Below are 22,843 nucleotides of genomic sequence, written 5' to 3' on the forward strand. Positions count from 1 at the left end.
CTTTCAGAATGGCTCTCTGTTTGTAACCGTTGGATCAAATTTCAGTAGCCTGAATGCATTGACTAGTGTGCTCAGATCCCTTGAATCCATAGAGGATCTAGTTACATATTTGGGATTGCTGTTGTTTGTCTATTGCTCTTAGAAACGCGTTTCTTATTTAATTGTACCGAGAATGGATATACTAAGTATTGGTTTGGTATTGATGTGCTTTTATAAAAAGTGGATATCAAAAAAAGATAAACTCAAAAAGGTGTTTGGTGAACACTTAAAAATAACTTATTTTCACAGTTTTGGGTGAAAAAAAAAACTGAAAACGTGAAGTAGCAAAAATAAGTTTATTCTCACAACACAACATAAATAGTTTTTTTTCAAAGCACAACAATACTAAATCAGCCCTAAGGTTTTTCTCTTTAATATTTTATTTTCCTTTTCCTCCGCTCCACCCGTTGGGTCCTCCGCACGTTGTAGGCCCAGGCTTGCGGGAGCTTGTCGTCACGATGTTGACGAAGAGATCGAGGTGGGAGTTTCCATTGGAGAGGTAGATGGTGTTGTTCTCCGTCAACCTATTGGGATCTAAGGTTGCTGGAGAAGGAGAAGAGGTGGATCCATTTTAGTTTTGGATAATGGTAAAGTGACTACACTTGTTGACTAAATTTAATCAACTAAAATGAAAGTTGATAATTAAATTATTATTAAGTTTTGATTAACATGTTTATTTTTTTTATTAATGAAGCATTATTTAGTTTGCAAGTTTAGTTTACGTAATATTATTCTTTAGTTTTACTAACTTTAATTTTCACATTTCCAACAAAAAAAAAAAAAAACCTTTCAAGTTTACATTTGGGTGTCAACTTCTAGATCCCACGTGGGTTGAAAACTCGAAAGGCATGGCCCATGCTTACCCTAACATCGAATTTTCTGCTAGTTTTGTCAACAAAAATGATCCGCATTTTCTACAACATGATCACTACAAAGACATACGAGAGAAATTTGAAAATGACTATTAAAAAAAGTCAATTAAAAATTCCTTTTATACATTTTTGAAAAAGAATAATGGAAATAGATCATCTCCGGATCCATTCTTCCTAATCCACCAAGTTTGAGAATCCAAACCGTTAAAATTCAATCATTATTGGAGTAATTTCTCTCAAACAAGGGAGAAATGGACACAGCGGAAGTTGAGGCAATCACAATCTGCCACGTGGTGGCTTTGCCTTGTCCGAGAAGAGGCCACATCAACCCCATGATGAACCTCTGCAAGCTACTATCTTCAAAAAACCCTCAACTCCTCATCACCTTCGTCGTCACCGAAGAGTGGCACGGGTTCATCGAGTCCGACCCAAAACCCGACAACATCCGATTAGCCACCACACCCAACGTCATACCCTCCGAGCACGGTTGCGGTTTGTGGAAGCTGTGTGGACCAAGTTGGAAGCTCCGGTTGAGCAGCTTATGGATGGGCTCGAGCAGCCGGTGACTCAGTCGCCGACGATGTTCTCATTGTTGCATCACTTTGAGCTGTTCAAAGAAAATGGCCACTTCCTTCTCGATGTCTTAGATCTGTGTACACTTACCACGATCATTATTGGAGTATTTTCTAAAGTTACTTTAGAGTAACCTATCCTTCCAAAATTTCAACTATTAAATATTTAATCAAATATTTTTAATTAAAAAAAAACATAATAAGTAGAAATTTCTTTATTTTAAAATGTATCAAAGCCTTGGGCAGTAATAAAAAGTTGACTAATGTATTTTTCAAATTGGATTTCATATTCAACTGAATATTGCAATCATAAGAAAATAGGTTTCTTTAGGTTTGGGACTATCAAAAGAAAATTTTGGATAGGAGCTTATACGATTTCCTCCTTTCAAAACTGAACGCGAAGGTTTTCTCTCATCTGAGTCATGTAATTACACCAACAAAGATATAGAGATGGGTTTCCACTTTAAAAGTCTATAAAAACACAAATATTTTCCAGAGTTACTTTAGAGTATCTTATAATTCAAAATTTTTAATTATTAAATATTTAAACAAATTCTTTATAATATAAAAATATAGTAACTAAAAATGACCACCAACGCTGGAATATCTAAATATTCCAGAGCGCCATAAATATGTTACCTAACTGATAATTAGATGGTTGAATTTTTTTATTTCCAATTTCCAATTTCCAAACGGAGGATACAAAATTAAAATAATTGTAAATATTGCTGGTCTTATATTGTGCTCTACGGACTTGGATCCTCTCCTGAACTAATGGAGAGGATCATTCTCATCAATCATCCTGAACCGTTGGATTTTTATCCAACGGCTACAAACAGGAGGATCTCTTTAAAGTTATAATGATTGTAGCCGTTGGATAAAAATCCAACGGCCCAAGATGATTGATGAGGAGAATCCTCTCCATTAGCTTAGGAGAGGATCCAAATCCCTCATCAAACATCTTGACTCTCATCTCAGTCTTGTAAGTTGTCACACTCCAATTATTTTCGGTCAAGCAATGCTAAGAAAAATAATTTTGTAGATTAAATTTTGTAAACTAAATGATATGAAAATTAATGGTTAAATTATTACTTAAATCTTGACTAACGTGCTTGTTCTTAATTAGCGACACATCATTTAGTTTGCAAATTTAATATACAAATTTTATCTATATAGTGTTACCCATATTTTTCCTTCCAAGTTGGTTATTTGTCGCTTGCCACTTGCCAAAAGGATAGAGCACGTAGCGTATTATTGGGATGTTAGAGACTTTTGAGATGAATTTGCTTTATTAACAATTTTACACTGAAAAAGATAAAGCTCAAAATTGACCAAGACTTGCTACTTAATACTACAATTTAGTAGTATTTTTTTTCACTTGTAAGTGAAAGGTCTTAAGTTTGATTCTCGCCAAAAGCGAATTTGAACCACATTATTGCAAGTCCATTGTGAGGCTAAGCTCACTCCATTCCCCTCAGTGTAGATAACATCGTTTGTTCAACAAAAAAAAAAACCATGATCTTATCAATTTAATGTGCCTTGATCTTTAACTTATAAGTTATGAATATGCTTGATCATGGTTACGGGTAGGGTGCAATTCCTACCTCCTCCGAACCCGAAAGAGATAAATAATAGTTCGCCACCAGTTGTCTCCCTTTTGAAAAAGTATATTAGCTTCTTCTTTAGCCGAAGACAATATATTATATTTGTTCATATACTTGAGACACTTATATCTAATAAGTGCACAACATAAAATTGGTAAGGTAACCAGAAATAATTGTATCAGTTTGAATAAATTGCTTAAAGCCTTTCTCTAATTTATAAGGAAGTTGATGCATTTGCGAGCTTCAGACATTCTTATGAACAATTTGTATTTGGTTAATTTAGTAATCCTTAACTGTAATATAGCATGATATCTTTTCTTATATGCATACCGAGGCTTCTTGGTGCAATGTTCTTAAATTTTGTGATTTTGTAGAAGAAAAAGCATTTTTTCTTGGTTGATATACAATATAATAATGTTGTACGACGTAAATTATTATGTTAAAATTACAGAGCGTGGAGATGAGATAGTAGAATACATTCCTGGAGTCAGCGCCACATGCATTGCAGATCTACCCGCAATCTTTTTTACAGACGGTCCAAAAGTCGTCCGCAAGGCCCTTGAAGTATTTTCTCAAGCAGAGAAAGCACAGTATCTTTTGTTCACTTCAGTCTACGAGCTTGATCCGCAAGTCTTTGAAGCCCTCAAAGCCGAGTTTGCTTTCCCTATCTACCCTATCGGCCCATCCATACCTCACTTTGAACCTTCGAAAACTCTTCCCACTAATGAAAACGACATCGATTATCTGCATTGGCTAGATTCTCAACCCAAAAGGCCAGTTTTGTGCATCTCCATGGGAAGTTTCCTCTCGGTTTCGAAATCCCAAATGGATGGAGTTGTTGCTTGGGTGAAAAGTAGTGGTGTTAGGTTTTGGGTAGCTCGTGGGGATGCTTGTGAGTTGAGAGATTTTGTTGGTGATTTGGGTTTTGTGGTGCCTTGGTGTGACCCATTGAGGGTGTTGTGTCACGATTCAATTGGCGGGTTTTGGTCACATTGTGGTTGGAATTAAGGATGGGCAAATACCCATTGGTTATGGGTAACCGTGGTTACCCGCCCATTTAAATTAAACGGTTACGGTTATGGGTAACCGTTTAGATAAATAAACGGTTATGGGTACAACCGTTTACCCGTGAAATTTAAATAGGCGGTTATGAGTATTAACCGCGGTTATAAACGGATAACCGTTTACCCATTTATTTTATATATGTAAAATTAACACAAACCATGTTCTCGATCCAATAATACTTAGCACCCAATAAATTAGCAAGGAATTCATTGGCCCTTCTCTCAATAACATTGCTACAGGAATGATGATTCTCATCATCAAGGAATTCGCCAAATTAATTTAAATTTCTTGCTTGTAACCGTGAAATTGACAGAAATGCTTTGACAGAAATGTCTTCTAAACAATTTTTGTAGCCCAATAATACTTGGCAAATATTATATTTACCTTCATTGGTAACAGTTAAAAATATCGTCCATAAACTATTATTTCAATTATTGAAATGGTATAAGGACTTAAAAAAATTAAAATACGGAAATGTATGATGAATGTACCCTATAATGGTGTTTAATTGTCAAAAAAAAAGAAAATTATGACAATTTTTTTTTAAAATTTTCAAGTTGTTAAAAAACATGTAGATGGATGAAAAAGGGGTAATGGTAAAAAAAAAGGAAGAAGATAAACGGTTAAAAAGGGTAAATGGGTAAACGGGTATTAAACTGTTACGGTTAAATGGGTATGCGGTTATAGGTATGGTTAACCGTTTATAAACGGTTATGGGTATGGGTATAATCGTTTAGACAATTACCTAACGGGTAAACGGTTATGCGGGTATGAACATAAACGGTTATGGGTAAATAACCGCGGTTACCCGCTCACCATAACCGTTGCCCATCCCTAGTTGGAATTCAACTTTGGAAGCAGTTTATACTGGTCTTCCAATTCTTACTTTCCCTATATTTTGGGATCAAATTCCAAATGGTAAGCAGATTGTGGAAGATTGGAGGATTGGATACCGGGTGAAGAAGAAGGCGGGGGTCGAACTGCTTGTGAGTAGCGCGGAAATTGGAGAAATTGTGAAGAAGTTTATGGATGTGGAAAGCGAGGGAGGGAAATATTTGAGGGAAAGAGCTAAACAACTTCAAGAGGTTTGTCAAGGTGCAATTGCTAATGGTGGCTCATCTGATAGAAACCTTGATGCTTTTATTAAGAATATTTCACAAAGACATAATTGCCATTAAGCTGATGAATGTGGTAGCTCTTAAACATGATTGCTTGCGTTTCAATACAATTGTTATATTCAACTTAAATGTCTATTGATAGTCGAATTTGCTTCAGATCATCTCACCACTAAAGGATTTTGCCATTATCATGTCTGTCATTGGCCATATTATTAAAGATTTCAAAGAAGGAGAATCACTTTTACACGCTTTCGTAATGCTGACAGAGTCAATGAGGGTATTTTTGTCTTTCAAGGAGTTTCATAAGCAGCTCCCTAGTCTATTTGCATATATATATATATATATATATAGGTATTGTCTAAGTTTATTTTAACAAAACAGCATCTTATAACTTTATTGAACAAAAATAACAAAAGTTTAATATAATAATAAAAGTAAAAAAAACTGACCCGCTTGCGTTCATCACACACATTATTTCTAAAACTGAATGGTATTACACTATTTTTGTTACTGAACGGTACCATATTATTTCTGAAACTGAACATTATTTCTGAAAATTAAACACTAATTATTTCAGTAACTAAACATGGGTACTACACTAATTTCTAAAGCTGAACAAAGACACTATGTCTGAAACTGAATACAAGTTGGTGTGCCCTGATTATTTCTTAAACTGAATATGGTATCTCTCTAGGAAATTTAACGACCATTCTTCTCTCTCCTCTTCTTGCATTTTCTTGGCCCTTTCTCACCTTCTAAACACCTTTTCTTATTCTAATTTTCTTCAATTCTCATCAAATTTTCTTTGAATCTCTTCAATTTCATAGCTTTCTACACCAATTACTTAATTTTCTTCCATTACCCGTACATCTGATAAGAGCATATTTAGGCGATTTAGTTAACTTGTTTTCTTACATTTATGTTGTTAGTTCATAGTTATTTTAGTATTTTGAGCTATTTTCGTGTGTTTGTAGGTCCAAATGGCTAAAGTAGCAAGAAAGTGCATTTTGGTGCATTTTGGAGCAGTTTTCGGCTTGGAGTGGATAGAATATGCTTGGAGTAAGGTGGATGGACGAAATTGAAGACCAAATGAGGCTAGGAATCTGCTAAAGAGATGGAAGAAATTAATTCAAGATATGGAAGTAAAGAAATCAGCCACAAAGAAGGAAACATGAGTCAAACTTCCTTATTTTGACTTTGTTTCCCTAAATCTTTCCTACATAAGTTCCAGCTGCCAAAGAGGGTTCCTAATTAATTTAGGACACTTAACTACAAGTTCTAGAAGCCTTAATCCCAGCCAAAGGGGGATGCCGTACCCAACTTAGCCTTTATCCTTCCTTACCATGCAAGGGAAACAACATTCCCTTTCCTATTTTCCTTACCGCAAGTTCCTATCCCTTTTCCCTTGGGATTCTGACTTTAATTCTCATTTTCCTTGTGGATTTGGGGTCCAATTCTTTCCTAAAACATTGAATTAAAGTTTAGATCCTTTCTCTAAAATATATACCTTGTGTTGCACCAATAGAGACACATATTCATTCACATACACAACCAGCCATCATTCATCCTTCTACACATCATCCCGCAACCCTCATCACCTTCCATACACCATTCCACACCTCTTCTTCCACCATATCTCCCTGCCATTCACCTATCCTTCACCCTAACACACTATAACCCACTTTTCACACCCTTAAACCTTTGTGTCGCATCATAGCAAGGAATAAGAAGAGGAGAAACAGCCTTGGACGTTTTTGCATTCAAGTTTGATTGTTGGAACGTTTTTAGGTGTAATCTATCTTTTGTTTTCAATGTTTAATTTAAGTTTTCTTTGTTTTGCTCTGAACATGAGAGGCTAAATTTGTTTTAGCTAGGGGAGACTTTGAAACCATGATTATATTTGTGATATGAATTGATTAATTCCCGTTGTGATTTCATAAATTGTGAATGCAATTTACTTAACCGTTTGATTAAGAACTTATTCTTGTATGTTGATTAAGGAGGCCTACTTAGTTTGCATGCTTGAATTTGATGCTAGAATATAAGGGAGTTTCACATAATCGTTACAAACTTATATTCATAAGTAGAAAAGGTTGCTTGTCACAATCATGTTAAGTTAAATTCCTGGCATGAGTATCATGATGTCATAGTTACGAATGCCTTGTCAATGCTTATGATTTTCACAAAACTTAATGATCTTTGCTTATGTCTCTATTATGCAGTTCATGTAGGGAACTTGGGAAGAATAATTTGGTTGCCGATGCGTTGTCCATCCAATTCAATGATTTAAGGAAAATCTGAAGGTTAATTAGTGATGTCACGGTTAATCTGGGGTGTAGAGGTTCATGGTTTATCAAAAAAGCAACTGGAAATCAATTTGTGTTCAAGTGTGTCATGTGTGGAAAAGGACCCTCTAGCTAGCTAATCATCCATCCATTTACCCAATTTCGTATCAACTTTGTTTAAATCTTTAAGTTACTTCTTTTTACTCTAAATTCGTCAAAAACTCAATCCCTTTTACTTTGTTGTGTCAAATTAGTTATAATCTATCCTATTGTGTGTTTTTAAGTTTTAAGTCAAAACCAATTCAATTTTCGCCCAAAGTAAGTCCTAGATTCTAGTTTGAGTTTATTTGATTGTTTTGTGCTGTTTTGAGTCTTTTTAGTTGTTTGAGTGATATAAATTTAGTTAAGAGTCTTTAAGTTTATTTAAGCATTTTTAAGCCTAATTTTGTATCTTTGAGTCAATTTTTATTAGATTAGCAATCCCTCCTAATCCCTAGCCTAGAACGATCCCTACTTACATCTTTACTACAATTATCAATAATAGGATTTAATTTGAGTGCTATTATTTACCACATCAAATTTTTGGCGCCGTTGCCGGGGATTAGCAACTTTGCTAATCCCCCGTTGTTTCTTTTTCGTGTGTTTTGTTTTAGTTGTTGACCTTGTTTTCTTTTCTTGTTTTTAGGTACTAGTTTATGACTCATAACTCTCAACCTGGTCGTGCAAATATCTTTGACTTTGACGACGATTTTGAGCGGACTTTGAGAAGGAAGAGGATGGAGCTAGAACTTAACCCTCGAAGTTCTAGCTCAGAATCTGATTTTGAGGAGGAAGAAGAGGCCACGGCAAGAGAGGAAGAAGAAGCACAAGTCACAACAGCGGACAATCGAACAATCAAGGAGCTTTCAGCCTCGGGAATGGACAATACCGCACCCCTATGCATTCAATATCCTAGGGCAGCTCGAGATAAGACCGATGAGTTCGAATTTAAGTCTAGCTTGCTACACCACATTCCAAAGTACCATGGGTTACTGAAATTTGATCCAACGGCTACAAACAGAGAGCCGCTCTGAAAGTTATAATAATTATAGTCGTTGAATCAAATTTCAATGACCCGGATGCATTGATTAGTGGGTTTAGATCTTTTTGGATCCGGAGGGGATCCAGTTCCCCTAAATATGAACATCTTGAATACAATATCTTAAGTTTATAACATTTTTAGTACATGTAACACAACCAAACTGCAAAAGAAATGAACTCCTTACTCATATTGATACCTCCAGTTATAAGGTGTATATAGCCATTTGTCTCGAAACGCAAGCAATCATGTCTAAGAGCTACCACATTCATCAGCTTAATGGCAATTAATTATGTCCTTGTGAAATATCCTTAAGAAAAGCATCAAGGTTTCTATCAGATGAGCCACCATTAGCAATTGCACCTCGACAAACCTCTTGAAGTTGTTCGGCTCTTTCCCTCAAATCCTTCCCCTCCTCGCTTTCCACATCCATAAACTTTTTCACAAGTTCTGCAATTTCCTTGCTACTCACAAGAAGTTCGACCCCCACCTCTTCACCTGGAATCCAATCCTCCAATCTTCCACAATCTGCTTACCATTGGGAATTTGATCCCAAGATACTGGGCAAGTAAGAATTGGAAGACCAGCATAAACAGCTTCCAAAGTTGAATTCCAACCACAATGCGACCAAAACCCGCCAATCGAATCGTGACACAACACCCTCAATTGATCACACCAAGGCACCACCAAACCCAAATCACCAACACAATCTCTCAACTCAGAAGCATCTCCACGAGCCACCCAAAAAACCCTAACACAACTACTTTTCACCTCAGTAGCAATTTCATCCATTTGGGATTTCGAAACTGATCGGAAACTTGTAGGAATCCTTCATTTGGACTCAACTAGTATTGATAATAGTGAGTCAGCATATTTGAAATTATAAGTCAGTTGGGGTTTTTTAAATACGTGGAAAAACCATATCATACAATTGAGGAAGTTCATCCATAGTGCTTGTGGTTTGAAGCACGTGTCAGTTTCACTACATGCACTGCGAAATTAGAGGCAACGGTGCAATAACCATCCTCCACGATAGATGGAAGTTGGGGAGCACTAACTCTATATAAAGGTTCCCTACTCATAGAGAACTTGTTCTTCGTATTTGGGACTATCACCATAAGAATATTAAGGTCTCTAGTGAGTAGAAGAGTCTCTTTGAAACACGACAATGTCTTTTGCAGGTTAGCTTCATCTATGTAAATAAAACTACGATGTGTTCTAGGGTTCAATGTTAGAAAATAATTGAATTATTCCTACATTTGGTATCAGAGCAAACTAACAAGCCCTGGAACCAATATGTTTGTGTTTAATTTTCTGTATGATGAGTTTTGCAATTTTAAATTCATATCATCATGCACTTTTTGCATTATTTAAGTTGTTTAAATTTATACACTTTATTCTCTGGTGATGAGATTCATGCAACGTCCACATTTTTCTCAAAAGAAAATATGTATGAGCAGGCAAGCTATTTAAATCACGCATGGTGTCTTTGTTCAGCATAAACTCTTGTCCAAAGGCCTGAGATATACGCATGAAAAGATTATCCTTCAATGGCAGTCTGTACCTCTTGCTCATAAGTGTGGTACAAACATGCATTGGTTAGTTAATGACGATAATCAGTTGTCTTCTGCAGTGAATACTCCAGCCATGAATTTCTCTTCGATTGAGCCTTTAAGTGGAAAAAATTTCAAGAAATGGAAACAAGACATCGAGATTGTCCTGGGCCTGATGGACCTCGATTTGGCACTGAGGCAGGAAGAGCCTGAACCACTCACTGATGTTTCAACCGCTGAACATAGGTTGAAACATGAGAAATGGGAGAAAGCTAATAGGATGTCATTGATGGTCATGAAAAGGACCATGAGTGAGACTCTGCGTGGAGGAATTGTTGCTGGTGACAAGGCCAAAGTCTTCCTGGAGGCAATTGAAGCAAAGTACAGGGAATCAGAGAAGGCTGAAATGGGGAATTTGATGACCACTCTCACCACACTTAAGTTTGATGAAAATTAGAGTGTGAGAGAGCACATTCTTAAACTAGTGGAAACTGCTTCAAAGCTCAAAGACTTGGAGGTGCCTGTGGACGATGCTTTTGTCGTTCATATGGCACTAAATTCACTGCCATTAAGTTTTGAGCAATTGAAGGTCTCCTACAACACTCAAAAGGAGAAATGGATACTGGATAATCTCATCTCGATCTGCGCTCAAGAGGAAGCAAGAATTAAGAAGAACCAAATGATCAACCATGTCAATTTCATGCAGGCAGATAGGGGTAAGAAACCTATGTATCAACATGGTAAGATTCCTAAGCCATTCAAATCTTATGATACTACCATGAATGCCTCATCCTCTAGGTACCGTTTGGTACGTGGGACGGGATGAAACAGAGTGAGACAAGGCGTTCCGTTCCACGTTTGGTGCGCCTAAAACGGGTGGAACGAGTTGTTCCACGGGACGAGTTTTGGGTGAATTTTCGTTCCACCTTACCCCCCTGGAACGACTCGTTCCACATCCGTGGAACACAAAATTATAACCTCTCCGTCTCCTTCTTCTTCCTCCTTGTTTCCATCCGAGGGCATCTTTGCTCCCGCTCCGTTCCGTTCTGTCCTGTCCCGTCCCGTCCCGTCCCATTCCGTTCCGTCCCGTCCCGTCTGCATACCAAACGATATCATAAGGGACCTGAGATGTCTAAGGAAAATATGGACAATGTCAAATGTTATTTTTGCAAAAGATATGGGCACATGAAGAAAGATTGTGATAAACGCAAGAATTGGAAAATTAAGAAAGGTATTTCTTTTGTTGAAATTTTTGTTTGTTTTGAAACTAATCTTGTTGAAGTCTCTCCAAATTCTTGGTGGTTTGACATTGGTTGTTCGGTGCATATCACCAATTCTTTGCAGGGGTTCACAAGAGGAACTACAACAACAAAAAATGAAGTTTTTCAAGTTTATGTTGGCAATGGAAATAAAGTGGCACTGGAGGCTATAGGGAGTCTAAAGTTGAAACTGTCAAGTGGTCATGTTTTAGAGTTGTTTGATGTTTTATATGTACCTTCATCAAGAAGGAATTTAATTTCTGCATCTAAGCTTGTAAAATCTGGTTATGCTTTTGTTGGTGATAATGAAAGCATCAGAATTTCTATGAAAAATAATCCAAACGTTGTTGTTGGAATTTGCTTCTTAGTAAATGATCTTTGGCAGTTGTTGTGTTCCATTTTTCCCAATTCAAATTGCTTGAATGTTGAGAGCTTTTTGCCGAGTAAAAGATTGCAATCAAACGAATCATCTGCCATGTTGTGGCATAAACGATTAGGCCATATTTCAAAAGTCAGAATGGAAAGATTAATAAAGGACAACATATTGCCGACTTTGGACTTTGGTGATTTAAAGGATTGTATTGGTTGTTGCAAAGGTAAACTAACTAAAGTCAAGAAAAAGAGTTCAATAAGGAGTGAAAAGCTTTTGGAAGTAATCCATACAGACGTGTGTGGACCTTTCCCTATTAAAACTCTTTGTGGAAATATATATTTTGTGACTTTTATTGATGATTACTCAAGGTTCACATATCTTTATTTGATCAAAGATAAGACTTCAGTGTTTGAATGTTTTAAAATTTTTAAAACTGAAGTTGAGAATCAATTGGATTTGTCCATAAAAGTTTTAAGGTCAGATAGAGGAGGGGAATATTATGGCAGGTACACTGAGATTGGTCAGGCAAAGGGTCCTCTGGCAGTCTATCTGGATCAGTGTGGAATTCAAGCGCAGTATACATCTCCAGGTATACCACAACAAAACGGTGTGGCTGAGAGAAGGAATAGGACTCTAATAGAGATGGTGAGGAGCATGATGAGTTGTGAAAAACTTCCACAATACTTGTGGGGAGAAGCTTTACAAATGGCAAACTATATCTTGAATAGAGTCCCAACAGAGGCTGTGAGTATGACTCCTTATGAGGTATGGATAAGGCGTAAACCAAGTCTTAATCATTTGCATATCTGGGGGTGTCGTGCAGAAGCAAAAGTTTACAACCCAAGAGAAAAGAAATTAGACTCGAGGACAATTTCTTGTCATTTCCTGGGATTCCCTGCAAAGACCAAAGGGTATAGATTTTATTCTACTGATTTTCCTATGAGAATCTTTGAGACTGGAGTTGCCAAGTTTATTGAAGAAAGGGAGTGTTCACTAGAACCAGACATTGAGGCATCAAGATTCAACCTTGAAGAAACTGGCAATGTATTGCCTGATAATAACATTGAATGGTTTGATAATGATGGAACTTATGGGACCCACATAATTGAAAATGATGGTGGAGTGATCAATATAACTCAGCAACAAATTGAGTTTAATATTGATAACTTTGATTATTCATTGAGTGGGGTAGGATCAGATTTTCATGCAGGGACCTCATCGCAACTCTTTGGTGGGTTACCTGAGCAACAAGTAACAATGGGGAATAGTGAGCAACCTGACATTGGAACTTCATCACAACCCACAAGTGAATTAATTGAGCCACAAGCCATAGCGGAAAGAAGGGTATTACCAGCAAGAACAAGAAAGTCAGCCATCTCAAGTGACTACTTGGTGTATCTTCAGGAAATAGAAATGTGTGAAGGCATGCAAGATGATCCAATGACATTTTATGAAGCAATGGAGACCCAACAGTCCAACTATTGGAGAGAAGCAATGATTGATGAACTAAGGTCCATGCAAACTAATAACGTGTGGACCTTGGCGGAAGCACCATTGAATGTCAAGCCAATTGGCTGCAAATGGGTCTTCAAGACCAAAAGAGATTTGAATGGTAAAGTGGAGAGGTATAAAGCGAGACTTGTAGCTAAAGGTTTCACACAAACAGAAGGGATCGACTCTTCTGAAACTTTTTCCCCAGTTTCTATGAAAGACAGCTTGAGGATCATTTTGTCATTGGTTGCACATTACGATCTTGAGCTCCATCAAATGGATGTCAAGACAACTTTCCTTAATGGAGAGTTGGAAAAGGAGATTTATATGCAACAACCTTTGGGATTCGTAAGAGAAGGACATGAGAATATGGTTTGTAAGTTAAACAAATCCATATACGGTTTAAGCAAGCATCAAGACAGTGGTTTATGAAGTTTGATCAAAAAGTCACTGCCATGGGTTTCATTGAGAACAAAATTGACGACTGCATATATGTTAAGGTATGTGGTTCGAAATTTGTTTTTCTCATTTTGTACATGGATGATATACTTCTAGCTAGTAATTGCATGAATATGTTGTTGGAGACAAAAAGGTTGTTATCTAAAACCTTTGAAATGAAGGATATGGGGAATGCTTCTTTTGTTTTGGGCATTGAAATTGTGAGAGACAGATCGAAAAAATTATTGGGGCTTTCACAGAAGTCTTATATTGAAAAGGTGCACCAACGGTTCAACATGCAACATTGTTCGAATGGAGAAGTACCAATGGGGAAAGGAGACAGGCTCAATAAATCTCAATGCCCAAAGAATGAACTGGAGAAACATGGAATGTCAACAAAACCATATGCTTCATTGGTGGGAAGCCTTATGTATGCACAAGTTTGTACAAGGCCTGATTTAGCCCTTGCAATTAGTGTATTGGGGAGGTACCAAGCTAATCCAGGGGAACAACATTGGGCTGCAGCTAAGAAGGTCTTGAGATATTTACAAAGAACAAAATCCTACATGTTGGTTTATAGGAGAGTGGAGAACCTTGAACTAGTAGGATACACGGACTCCGATTTTGCAGGATGTTTGGATGATAGGAAATCCACGAGTGGTTATGTATTCACACTTGGAAGTGCAGCAGTAGCCTGGAAAAGTGTTAAACAAAAGGCTTTGACAACCTCAACTATGGAAGCTGAGTTCATAGCTTTATTTGAAGCAACGAAGAAAGGGTTGTGGTTGAAAAATCTTATTACTTTCATGAGATTGGTGGACTCAATTTCAAGACCTTTGGTTATCTATTGTGACAATAAAGCAGCTGTATTTTTCTCCAAGAATAATAAGAAATCTGAGGCAACACGCTTGATGGATGTCAAATATCTATCTGTAAAGGAGCATGTGAAGAAAGGTGACATATTAGTGGAGCACATTGATACCAAAAGGATGATTGCTGATCCTTTAACAAAGCCTTTAGCAGTGGGAGTGTTTAAAGAGCACATCACAAGCATGGGGTTATATGAAAGCTTTGATTCAGCTGGTATGTGGGAGTGAAAAGAATGTTGCTGGATAAATCATGATCACTGACATGTAGGTGTCGCTGCAAATTATGTTTCGAATTTCTTTCAAGCTTATGTATTAATTATTATTTATACTGCATGTACAGACTTATTTGAAGCACTAAATGCATGTGATCGATGTTTGTTCCAAAGAACACATTGTATAAGTTTGTTATGTACAAGAAGCTGGAACTGGATTTGAAGTTCAGTTGTTCGAAGCAAGAGTGTGATAATTGTAGTGCATAAAATGATATGGATTGACCATATATGTATATGCCATTGACATCATACATTAGGACTTGCTAAAAACGTGATTTAAGGGTGCATGCAGTTCTTTACTTGCATTGTTTTCTGGAGTTCATTTTTAAATAGGACTGTTGGTAGATGTGCATAAGATATGGATTGCGTGAAATAAAATAAAAAAACTCATTGTGATCACTTAAGGGTGACTTATAATTGAATATGTTGATTCAAATCCAAAGACTAGTGAAGTCCAAGTGGGAGAATGTAGGAATCCTTTATTTGGACTCAACTAGTATTGATAATAGTGAGTCAGCATATTTGAAATTATAAGTCAGTTGGGGTTTTTTAAATACGTGGAAAAACCATATCATACAATTGAGGAAGTTCATCCATAGTGCTTGTGGTTTGAAGCACGTGTCAGTTTCACTACATGCACTGCAGAATTAGAGGCAACGGAGCAATAACCATCCTCCACGATAGATGGAAGTTGGGGAGCACTAACTCTATATAAAGGATTCCCTACTCACAGAGAACTTGTTCTTTGTATTTGGGACTATCACCATAAGAATATTAAGGTCTCTAGTGAGTAGAAGAGTCTCCTTGAAACACGACAATGTATTCTGCAGGTTAGCTTCATCTATGTAATTAAAACTACGATGTGTTCTAGGGTTCAATGTTAGAAAATAATTGAATTATTCCTACAAAACTTCCCATGGAGATGTACAAAACAGACTTTTGGGGTTGAGAATCTAGCCAATGCAGATAATCGATGTCGTTTTGATTAGAGGTAAGTGTTTTCGAAAGTTCAAAGTGAGGTACGGATGGGCCAATAGGGTAGATAGGGAAAGCAAACTTGGCTTTCAAGGCTTCAAAGACTTGCGGATCAAGCTCGTAGACTGAAGTGAACAGAAGATACTGTGCTTTCTCTACAGCTTGAGAAACTGCTTCAAGGACCTTGGGGACGACATTTTGATGGTCTGCAAAAAACGCTGGGGTTAGATCTGCAACGCTTGTGGTGCTGCCTCCAGGAATGTATTCTACTATCTCATCTCCACGCTCTGTAATTTTCACATAACATTTTACATCGTACAACATTATTATATTGTATATTAGCAAAAACAAAAAACGATTCCATCCAACAAAAGATTCAGGAAAAAGAATAAAAATTATATACCTTGTTGATAAAGAGCTTGCAAAGCCGCATATAAAAACTGGAAAATTCGAGCAACAACTTTTGCTGCAACTAAAAATCAAAGCAGATCAGAAAAGTACACCCAAAGCTTGAAAAAAATTAAATCACACACAATCAGAAAAATAGAAAATTCACCAGTAAACGTTTGATCGTATCCTTAACTTTTCCTGAAATCAAAAATCAAAACACATCAGAGAACCACACATAAACCACGAAAAAAATTAAAATTAAAATCCCATGTGGCAAGAAAACCAAATAACTCACCAAAGAACTTTAGATCGCATATCACACAATAATGTTATTGTTAACATCCTATTCGGTCCTATAAAATCAGAAAAAGAAAATTTGCACAGAAAACCCATTTTGATATTCATATTTAATTATAAACTCACATCATGTGGCATTTTTCAGATGCAGGAAAAAAGAAGAACAAATGAATTCCCACGAATGTAACTCTTAAAAAAATAAAAAAAATAAAAAAAATTAATTCTACAAAAAAACCCAAAAGCAAGCAAGCAACCAAAGTTTCTCACCTTAAGCACAAATGTCTTCCAAAGCTGCAGACAAAAGTTCCAGAAAAATAAAAACCTGAATCCCCTGAAATTCAAAAGAAAACCTGATTATACACCCACATGCAAAACCCGATGGCACAAAAAATAAAAATAAAAAAAAAACCAAAAATGAGAAGAGAAACAATTTCAACAGAAATCCATTTACAAATCGAAAATCCATTTGTCAAGACCCACAACACAACCTAACTAAAAAACTCACGGATTAAAAGTTTCTCCCCAAAAACCCCATCTCTGTCATCAAACGAAAACTCCGAAAGCAACAACCCATTTAAAATTGAACCCCAAAAAAATTAAAAGCTTCTAACATCTAAAATTGAACAGAACACAATCCATACAATTGCATTAAAAAGTTGTAGATGCAATATTAGAAGAACTCACCACAAAACTATACTATCCACTTCGAGACCAACAGAGGCAGAGAGAGGAGAGAGCAGACGGCCACGAAAGAAGAGAAGCAAAAGAAATGGGAAAAAATAAAAGGACCAAAAGCAGTGAAAAGGAATCATTGCAAAAAGCAGGAAAGAAAAGGAACCAGACAAAAATGTTGAAGGGCAAAGTTGAAAGAACCAAAAAGAAGCAGGGGCAAAAAGGGAAGCACACTGCCCTGGAACAGTGCCACCCGAGTTTGGGTTTTATTATATATAGAATATAAGAAAGGATAGCAATAGCTTCAAAGCTTCAATCTTCAGCAATAGCTTCAAAGCTTTAATCTTCAATCTTCAGTCTTCAATATTCAATCTTCAAACAAGGGAGAAATGGACATAGCGAAAGTTGAGACAATCATAATCTGCCACGTGGTGGCTTTGCCTTATCCGGGAAGAGGCCACATCAACCCCATGATGAACCTCTGCAAGCTCCTTTCTTCAAAAAACCCTCAACTCCTCATCACCTTCGTCGTCACCGAAGAGTGGTACGGGTTCATTGAATCCGACCCAAAACTCGACAACATCCGATTAGCCACCATACCCAATGTCATACCCTCCGAGCACAGTCGCGCGAAAGATTTTGACGCGTTTTTGGAAGCTGTGTGGACCAAGATGGAGGCTCCGGTTGAGCAGCTTCTGGATGAGCTCAAGCAGCTGGTGACCGCTATAATTGCTGATACCTTCCTTTTTTGGGCACTGAGGGTCGGGAGTAGAAGGAATATTCTCGTGGCTTCGCTTTGGACTTCGTTGCCGACGATGTTCTCAATGTTGCATCACTTTGAGCTGTTGAAAGAAAATGGTCACTTCCCTCTTGATGTCTCAGGTGCGTGTACACTTACCGGGATCATTATTGTAGTATTTCCTAAAGTTACTTTAGCATATTTAATAATTCAAAAATTTTAATTATTAAATATTTAATTAAATTCTTTTAATAAAAAAATATAATAACTGAGAATGATTACGAACTCTGTAATGTTAAATGCTGTCACTTCCACTTGCCAAAAGGATGTGTATTATTTGGGGGTGTTAGAGACTTTTGAGATGAATTTGTTCTTTATTAACAATTTTGCACTTGAAAGCTCAAAATTGACCATGACCTATGAATTTTATATGCCTTGGTCTTTTATTTGTAAGTTGTGAATTTGTTTGATCGTGGTTACAAATATAGTGTAGTTTTTATTTTTTTTTAATCTGAATAGATGAATAATTGTGATTCGTTATCAATTATACCCCTTTGAAAAAAACATTAGATTATTCCTTAGCCTAAGACAATATATTATATTTTAGAGAATATTAATAAAACATTTATGGTAATGTTTATTTTTAACGTTAATGATATTTTTACCTTGAAAAATCATTCCTGATACTAGTCACTTACACCTTTATTTTGTCATTTTAATTAAAACTAAAGTTTTTGACGACTTTTTATTAGTTTTTCTTATATTATTTTATTCATATACTTAAGACACTTAATATTTTATTCATATACCAGAAATAATTGTATCAGTTTGAATAAATTGCGTACAGCCTTTCTCTAATTTATAAACAAGTTGATGTATTTGCGAGCTTAAGATATTCTTATGAACAATTTGTATTAGTTAATTTAGTTATTCTCAACTGTAGTATAGCAGATACTTTTCTTATATGTATGCTCTATAATTTTGAGGATCTTAAATTTTAAGGTTTTGGAAAAGAAAAAACATTTTTTCTTTGTTAATATACAATATAATAATGTTGTACGATGTAAAATGTTATGTGAAAATTACAGAGCGTGGAGATGAGACGATAGAATACATTCCTGGAGTCAGCACCACAAGCGTTGCAGATCTACCCCCAGCGTTTTTTGCAGACCATCAAAATGTCCTCCCCAAGGTCCTTGAAGCAGTTTCTCAAGCAGTAGAGAAAGCACAGTATCTTTTGTTCACTTCAGTCTACGAGCTTGATCCGCAAGTCTTCGAAGCCTTGAAAGCCAAGTTTGCTTTCCCTATCTACCCTATTGGCCCATCCATACCTTACTTTGAACTTTCAAAAACTCTTCCCACTAATCAAAACGACATCGATTATCTGCATTGGCTAGATTCTCAACCCAAAAAGTCAGTTTTGTATATCTCCATGGGAAGTTTCCGATCAGTTTCGAAATCCCAAATGGATGAAATTGCTGCTGGGGTGAAAAGTAGTTGTGTTAGGGTTTTTTGGGTGGCTCGTGGAGATGCTTCTGAGTTGAGAGATTGTGTTGGTGATTTGGGTTTGGTGGTGCCTTGGTGTGATCAATTGAGGGTGTTGTGTCACGATTCGATTGGTGGGTTTTGGTCGCATTGTGGTTGGAATTCAACTTTGGAAGCTGTTTATGCTGGTCTTCCAATTCTTACTTGTCCAATATCTTGGGATCAAATTCCCAATGGTAAGCAGATTGTGGAAGATTGGAGGATTGGATACCGGGTGAAGAAGAAGGTGGGGGTCGAACTTCTTGTGAGTAGCAAGGAAATTGCAGAACTTGTGAAAAAGTTTATGGATGTGGAAAGCGAGGAGGGGAAGGATTTGAGGGAAAGAGCCAAACAACTTCAAGAGGTTTGTCGAGGTGCAATTGCTAATGGTGGCTCATCTGATAGAAACCTTGATGCTTTTCTTAAGGATATTTCACAAGGACATAATTTATTGCCATTAAGCTGATGAATGTGGTAGCTCTTAGACAAGATTGCTTGCGTTTCGAGACAAATGGCTATATACAACTTATAACTGGAGGTATTAATATGAGTGAGGAGTTCATTTCTTTTGCAGTTTGGTTGTGTTATATGTACTAAAAATGTTATAAACTTAAGATATTGTATTCAAGATGTTCATATTTTGGGGAACTGGATCCCCTCCGGATCCAAAAAGATCTGAACCCACTAATCAATGCATTCGAGTCATTGAAATTTGATTCAACGGCTACAATTATTATAACTTTCAGAGCAGCTCTCTGTTTGTAGTCGTTGAATCAAATTTCAATAACCCGAATGCATTGATTAGTGTGCTCCCTTAAATCCATAGAGGATCCAGTTACATATTTGGGATAGGTGTTGTTTTATCTAGTGCTCTTAAAAACGCTTTTCTTATTTAATTGTATCGAGAATGGATATACTAAGTACTGGGTTGGTACTGAGGTGCTTTTATAAAAAGTAGGTATAAAAAAAAAACTAAGCTCAAAAAGGTATTTGGTAAACACTTAAAACAACTTATATTCAGAGCGGCTCTCTGTTTTTAACCATTGAATCAAATTTCAATAACCTGAATGCATTGATTAATGTACTCAGATCCCTTGAATCCATAGAGGATCCAGTTACATAATTGGGATAGGTGTTGTTTGTCAACTGCTCTTAGAAACACTTTTCTTATTTAACTGTACCAAGAATGGATATACTAAGTACTGGTTTGGTACTGAAGTGTTTTTATAAAAAGTAGGTATAAAAAAAAAACTGAGCTCAAAAAGGTGTTTGATAAACACTTAAAAACAGCTTATATTCACAGTTTTGAGTAAAAAAAAGCTGAAAACGTGAAGCAGCAAAAATTAGCTTATTCTCACAACACAACAGAAATAGTTTTTTTTTCTCAAAGCATATCAATACTAAATCAGCCCTAAAGATTTTTCTTTTTAATATTTTATTTTCCTTTTCCTCCACTCCACCCGTTGGGTCCTCCGCACGTTGTAGGCCCAGGCTTGCGGGAGCTCGTCGTCACGATGTTGACGAAGAGGGGAGTTTCCAGTGGAGAGGTAGGTGGTGTTGTTCTCCGTCAACCTATTGGGATCTAAGGTCGCTGGAGAAGAAGAAGAGGTGGATCCATTTTAGTTTCGGATAATGGCAGGGTGAATACATTTATTGACTAAATTTAATAAACTAAAATGAAAATTGTTAATTAAATTATTATTAAATGTTGATTCACATATTTATTTTTTTTTATTAATGATACATTATTTAGTTTGCAAATTTAATCTACCTAATATTGCTCTTTAATTTTACTAACTTTACTTTTCACATTTCCAACAAAATAAATAAATAAATACTTTTCAAGTTTACATTTGGGTGTCAACTTCTAGATCCCACGTGGGTAGAAAACTTGAAAGGCATGGCTCATGCTTACCCTAACATCGAATTTTCTGCTGGCTTTGTCAACAAAAATGATCCGCATTTTCTACAACATGACCATTACAAAGACGTACAAGAGAAATTAAAAAATGACTATTTAAATAGAGTAAATTAAAAATTCCTTTTATACACCTTTGAAAAAGATTAATGAAAATAGATCATCTCTGGATCTATTCTTCCTAATCCATTAAGTTCGAAAATTCAACCGTTGAAATTTGATCATTATTGAAGTAATTTCTCCCAAACAAGGGAGAAATAGACACAGCGGAAGTTGAGACAATCACAATCTGCCACGTGGTGGCTTTGACTTATCCTTGAAGAGGCCACATCAACCCCATGATGAACCTCTGCAAGCTACTATCTTCAAAAAACCCTCAACTCCTCATCACCTTCGTCGTCACCGAAGAGTGGCACGGGTTCATCGAGTCCGACCCAAAACCCGACAACATCCGATTAGCCACCATACCCAATGTCATACCCTCCAAGCACGGTCGCACGAACCACTTTGCCGCGTTTGTGGAAGTTGTGTGGACCAAGCTGGAAGCTCTGGTTGAGCAGCTTATGGATGGGCTCGAGCAGCCGGTGACCGCCATAGTTGTTGATACCTTCCTTGCTTGGGCTTTGAGGATTGGGAATAGGAGGAATATTCCGGTGGCTTCGCTTTGGACTCAGTCGCCGACGATGTTCTCATTGTTGCATCACTTTGAGTTGTTCAAAGAAAATGGCCACTTCCCTCTCGACGTCTCAGGTGTGTGTACTTTTACCACGATCATTGTTGGAGTATTTTCTAAAGTTACTTTAGAGTAACCTTTCCTTCCAAATTTTCAACTATTAAATATTTAATCAAATATTTTTAATAAAAAAAACATAATAAGTAGAAATTTCTCTATTTTAAAATGTATCAAAGCCTTGGGTAGTAATAAAAAGTTGACTAATGTATTTTTCAAATTGGATTTCATATTGAAATGAATATTGTAATCATAAGAAAGTAGGTTTCTTTAGCTATGGGACTATCGAAAGAAAATTTTGGATAGGAGCTTATACGATTTCCTCCTTTCAAAACTAGACGTGAAAGTTTTCTCTCATCTGACTCAAGTAATTACACCAACAAAGATATAGAGATGGATTCCCACTTTAAAAGTCTATAAAAACAAAATATTTTCTAGAGTTACTTTAGAGTATCTTATAATTCAAAAGTTTTAATTATTAAATATTTGAAAAAATTCTTTTTAATATAAAAATATAGCAACTAAAAATGACCACAAACTTTGGAATACCTAAATATTCCAGAGCGCCATAAATGTGTTACCTAACTGAAAATTAGATGGTTGAATTTTTTTATTTCCAATTTCCAAACGGAAGATACAAAATTAAAATAATTGTAAATATTGCTGGTCTTATATTGTGCTCATCAAACATCTTGACTCTCATCTCAGTC

The 22,843-nt window shown here is 36.4% G+C and overlaps 1 protein-coding gene and 2 pseudogenes across 1 annotated transcript; 2 read left to right on the forward strand and 1 right to left on the reverse strand.

Moving 5' to 3' along the window:
• Nucleotides 1-1,162: 1,162 nt before the first annotated feature.
• On the forward strand, nucleotides 1,163-5,330 carry LOC137741442 (UDP-glycosyltransferase 87A1-like; annotated as a pseudogene).
• A 3,589-nt stretch (nucleotides 5,331-8,919) lies between these two features.
• On the reverse strand, nucleotides 8,920-16,646 carry LOC137743188 (UDP-glycosyltransferase 87A1-like; annotated as a pseudogene).
• Nucleotides 16,647-17,611: 965 nt separating this feature from the next.
• Nucleotides 17,612-20,363, forward strand: LOC137741428 (UDP-glycosyltransferase 87A1-like). Its single transcript, XM_068481144.1, has 2 exons — nucleotides 17,612-18,104; nucleotides 19,050-20,363. The coding sequence occupies exons 1-2, from the start codon at nucleotides 17,612-17,614 to the stop codon at nucleotides 19,949-19,951; spliced, it is 1,395 nt and encodes a 464-aa protein (XP_068337245.1). The 3' UTR covers nucleotides 19,952-20,363.
• The last annotated feature ends 2,480 nt before the right edge of the window (nucleotides 20,364-22,843 follow it).

The sequence above is a fragment of the Pyrus communis genome, chromosome 8 (assembly GCF_963583255.1).
Source record: "Pyrus communis chromosome 8, drPyrComm1.1, whole genome shotgun sequence".
Lineage (NCBI taxonomy): Eukaryota > Viridiplantae > Streptophyta > Magnoliopsida > Rosales > Rosaceae > Pyrus > Pyrus communis.